Source organism: Hippocampus comes, unplaced genomic scaffold (genome assembly GCF_001891065.2).
Source record: "Hippocampus comes isolate QL1 unplaced genomic scaffold, H_comes_QL1_v1.1 scaffold94, whole genome shotgun sequence".
Classification (NCBI taxonomy): Eukaryota; Metazoa; Chordata; class Actinopteri; order Syngnathiformes; family Syngnathidae; genus Hippocampus; species Hippocampus comes.
Genome location: NW_017806059.1, coordinates 1167718 through 1172924, shown reverse-complemented (window position 1 = coordinate 1172924; position 5207 = coordinate 1167718). Strand labels below are relative to the sequence as shown.

The following is a 5207-nucleotide window of genomic DNA, read 5'->3' as shown; positions in this document are numbered from 1 at the left end:
CCAATGGAAATCACATTAACTCTGCAGATATGATGACTATGTACTGTATGTTAATTCATATGTGATTCGGTACAGTTGCTATCATACCGTTTTAACTCATACAGTCGAATCTTCTCATAAATGACATGACATTCATCAACAGGATTCAGCCACACAATGCATATTGCAGGCTCATGAAACAGTTTTTTGGGGGGTTAAATAAGCTGCTTTATTCTTGTTGTTGTTATTGTTTCTTTTGTTTTAGAAGTCAAATTTAAGAATTACTGTGAACTTTTTTCATGGTAAGTTGACAAGGGGAAAGCACATCGGCAGTTAGCAGTCAAACAGAAAATAGGAAGTGTCAAGCAGTCCACCAAATCAAGACAGATCCTGCAGTGAAATGTGTTTGGGCATTATACCAATTTCACTTTACCCGTCGCGCTTCTTTTCCTGCTCCCTGGGCCAGAAGGGGAGGAATTAGCCATTATGATGGCTCCAGTTTGCCATCTCCACTGATGGGCAGGGAAGTCTGGCCATGTTTTCGTCACCTCTCTCAGCTACTGGGGATTTAACATGGCTTGGTGTATGGCAGCAAACAATGCAAAGCGGAGGACATGAGCAAGGGGGAGTAGGGGGGAAAAACCAAACCAAACAAATAAAAAACAAATTCAACATCCTTGTGAACAAAAGAATTAGATGTGGAGACGCTGTGAGATTGCTTTGCTCTCTGGGACACGTTTTGACAAGCAGCATTTTGCTTGGTATATATTTATGTATGTAAGCACAGGCTCTTGCCTGTAAAGGCAGTGAAACCTCAGTATGCTTATTGTAATAGGGCAGAATTAATGTTCCGAGGTGTTGAATTGATCCCCCATCACCTCCACTACTGCGCATTTAAAGGTCACTTTGAGCAATTCTGCAAAACTTGGACCACATAAGGATTATATTGGGTCACTTTACAGTTAAATGATGAAATATTCAATATTGTTCAGCTAAGGTTGCACTCATCAGTGAGCCCTTTCATTTCAAGCCATTTCATTATTTGAACCTGAACCCTGCTCCAATACTTTTTGTGTCCTGACTTAAAAGCACTCTGAAGAAACCACAAGCTCTTAGCCAATTGGATCCACTTACCTAACACACACCTTGCTGTGTTAATTGCCATGGGACAATACTATTTATACTTTAGTAAATAATATACCTATAATATAGGCCTCTGGAAACCCCATGGGTATATGTTGATTATGATGAATTGCAGTATATCCAGTGTAGCTGTTTTTTTTTTTAAACACGAGTTAAGCAAAACATGCATTAAAGGTCTCCAAAAGCAAAGTTATACAGTGAGCTATAGTTTCATTCGTCTTCTTCACTTTTTTACACTGCCACTATAAGGGATTATTTTTTTTCGGTATTTCAGCGAGAAGCCAGACAAGTTAATGCTAAGATCATAAAATGGCGAACACAAATCAAATTCGACTCCGTATTGCCACTAGACTCTCATTTAGGTATTTTCCTCTCTTCATTATTAGCCATGAGTGGACACAGAGACAATACATGAGTACTTGTGCCGTTGTGTAGATGAGTGCTCTTCCTGTAAATGACCGGCATCAGGCTGCTAAAACAGTGAGAGTGCTTTTGTGCAAAGGGAGGACAGTAGGACGACTAAAAGCACTTTAATGACATGGCTGGACTCGTGTTTCGTAATGATGCACACAAGATTAATTAGGCTCTGCGTATGGGTCATAATTATACGAGCACTGATCCACTCCACCGGCGATGATCAAGCACTTTCCATTCATGCCTTGAGTTTCAGATAATCTATCCGTGCATTAACATATTCCTTTCATTATGTGTTGTATGTGTGTGCGTGTGCGTGTGTGTGTATGTATGTATATATATATATATATATATATATTTGTTAACATGGTGTATTTTTCATTACGTTTGCATAACGTCTCTGGAAAGGCTTTAAACAAACTAATCACAAATCATATGAAATACAGATTTCTTAATTAATACAGAGACAGTGACACCTTTATGCAAAGTCAAGTATTTCTCCAGCTACCTGTAGTCTAGAGGACCCATGACAGCTCAGGCCAATTTCCAGAAATCCATCCATCCATTGCGCTTGTGCTCATTAGCTATAACCCATCTCAAGTGACTTTGCGCGAGAGGCAGGATACATCAAAAATGGAAAATTATGGCCTTCAGTGAACCTAACAAGCATGTTCTTTGAATGCGTAAACCCATATAAGCAAAGGGGAGAACAAACTCCACACAAGATTCCCCCGAGCTGAGATTCGATCCCGAAACTTTACAATTGTGAGGCAGACGTTTAAAGCCACAATTGCTACCCTATCGGCAAACATATTCTATTCAAATAAATCAAAGCTACAATCCATCTTAAAGCAACACACAACTGAATCTGTATTGTCCAGTGTGTATAAACATTAATAGTGCAAATATCAATGTCATCTGATTCCCTGAAAAAAAGACAAGCCGATTAAGTATCAAAATGACACATTCAAATCATACTCTAAAAAAATTTCATAAACGAATGAAGGACAATGAATTTTCAGTGGCGTGTTGCTTTAAACATCAGTACAGCTAAATAACAAGTGTATAAGTATTCCATAGCACCATTTCCTCACAGATTTTGTTCAGGCAACGTTTCAAGGTCAGTCCTCATCCACGGTTTCTCGACTCGTTTCTGTCACTGTTTCCTTCATAACTTCCATCCGAGACTGAATCCTTGTGGCTGTAGACTTGTCAGGCAGCTCCTGCTCGTCTTCATCCTCCATTTCGGACTCCATGTCAGCCGTGGCGTCTTGGTACTGCTGGTACTCCGACACCAGGTCATTGAGGTTGCCCTCGGCCTCCGTGAACTCCATCTCATCCATGCCCTCTCCCGTGTACCAGTGGAGAAAGGCCTTGCGCCTGAACATCAGCGCAAACTGATCGCCCACTCGGCGGAATATTTCCTGAATGGCCGTGTTGTTGCCAATGAACGTGGAGGCCATTTTAAGGCCTCGAGGCGGGACGTCGCACACAGCGACCTTGACATTGTGTGGGATCCAGTCCACAAAGTGGTTGCTGTTCTTCTGCTGGACGGCTAGCATTTGTTCATCCACCTGCTTGGTGGACATCCTCCCGCGAAAGACGCCGGCAACTGTGAGGTAGCGGCCCCGTCTGGGGTCGCAGGCCGTCATCATGTTGCGGGCGTCAAACATCTGCTGGGTGAGCTCGGGTACGGTAAGGGCGCGGTACTGCTGACTACCGCGCGCGGTCAGCGGGGCGAAACCAGGCATGAAGAAGTGAAGGCGGGGGAAGGGCACCATGTTGACCGCCAGCTTCCTCAGGTCGGCGTTGAGCTGACCGGGGAATCTCAGGGAGGTGGTGACCCCACTCATGGTCATGGACACCAAGTGGTTGAGGTCCCCGTATGTGGGCGTGGTGAGTTTGAGTGTGCGGAAGCAGATGTCGTAGAGCGCCTCGTTGTCGATGCAGAAGGTCTCATCCGTGCTCTCCAGGAGCTGGTGCACCGACAGGGTGGCGTTATAAGGCTCCACCACCGTGTCGGAAACCTTTGGCGAGGGCATTACACTGAAACTGGTCATGATCCGGTCAGGGTACTCCTCTCGGATCTTGTTGATCATAAGGGTCCCCATGCCGGAACCTGTGCCCCCGCCTAAGGAATGAACCAACTGGAAGCCCTGCAGACAGTCGCAGCTCTCACTTTCGTTCCTCACCCGGTCCATCACCTGTTCAATCAGCTCTGCCCCCTCCGTGTAGTGGCCCTTCGCCCAGTTATTGCCGGCACCCGAGTTGCCTATATCACCATAACGAAGGCAAAAGTTGGAGGCACAAACAAAAAAGAATAGACTTCTCCGACTGCTCTAAGTGACTCAGAATATGTAGTTGTTGTCATTTTACAAACGATAAAAAGTACAGTATATGCCTGTGAGTAATTATATTATCTGTCGACATGTTGTGCTTCACCATTTGTGTTCAAATGTATGTTGCGTCTACAACTCAATGGTAAATACAAATTTCTATTACATGTTAGCATTAAGCTGGCAAACCATTCTTAAGGCAGCATTGTTTGTTTCTTTTACATAACTTGTAATTCTCTTTGTTTTATGTTCAGTTTGACAGTAAACTTCAACTGGAAGCGGAAAATAAACAGTTTGAAGTATCTTTTTTTAAGCAATTGTTCACCAATTGCCAAACTGCTGCTTTTTGCAAAGTGAGTTGAAATTAGTTCACTCGATTCAAAAATCAGCCGAATTACAATTTGTATTCCAAAAAAATTGAAATTACTCATATCACAAAGCATCATTTGTATTCATAATATTTTGGACATGCAGCACACCATGAATGAAGTTGTCCGGCCTAAAGAGAGCACCGATTCGACTCCCTCTGATGCTGTCCATGGTTCCAGGCTCCAGGTCAACCAGCAGAGACCGAGGCACATATTTGCCACCTGGACAGAGAATGGAGACATATTTGTCGTTGGGAATTCTATCATGGACTCTCTTGATGACGCCTTACCGTGTGCTTCATTGAAGTATACGTTGACTCTGTCCAATTGGACTCTGCTGTCACCCTCATAGATGCCCGTCTTGCCTATTCCATGTTCCTCGCTGATTACTTCCCAAAACTGAGAGGGAAAAGGTCATTGAAGGTCATTATAGTCCTTTACGTTTTTGTTTGTTTGGGGTTTTTTTTGCATTATAAACATACTCTTGAATAGTGTCCCTGTTATGAGATTCTAATATTCTAATTTACAATTAAGTCAATTATTATTATTATTATTATTAGGCAAGCACACTTGACTGACATATCATCTGTGTGTCGCTTATTATCTCGTTCCTCTTTCGTGTTTTGCGTTGGCCACGATAAAAACAGAATGACCCACCCTCAGCAGTCTCACCCTTATCTCCTCCCAGAATGTACTCACGTCACTCACGGTTATTGGCATCGGGATTCTACACTTTGAGTCATAGTGTCGGAGTATTGCAGAATATTGGTGAAGAACCAGGATGGCCTAAACTTCCACTGTTATCCGCACTAAATTGATTTTAACCATTCATTTGGAATCCCCAAAAATGTGCATTATGTATTCATTACCATAATTTTGCTATTAAGTTCGGGATGATAGTATTACATTAGTCTCAATTTAACTGTCTGACAAAAACAGTTATTCGAAAAATTTGAACAACAAAACA

The 5207-nt window shown here is 42.7% G+C and overlaps 1 protein-coding gene across 1 annotated transcript; it reads right to left on the bottom strand.

Moving 5' to 3' along the window:
* Positions 1–1967: 1967 nt before the first annotated feature.
* LOC109529697 (tubulin beta chain-like) lies at positions 1968–4922 on the bottom strand. Its single transcript, XM_019893102.1, has 3 exons — positions 4531–4922; positions 4352–4462; positions 1968–3808 (listed from the first exon to the last, which is right to left on the bottom strand). Exons 2-3 carry the CDS (start codon positions 4410–4412, stop codon positions 2658–2660), a joined length of 1212 nt encoding a protein of 403 aa, XP_019748661.1. The 5' UTR covers positions 4413–4462; positions 4531–4922; the 3' UTR covers positions 1968–2657.
* Between the last annotated feature and the right edge of the window lie 285 nt (positions 4923–5207).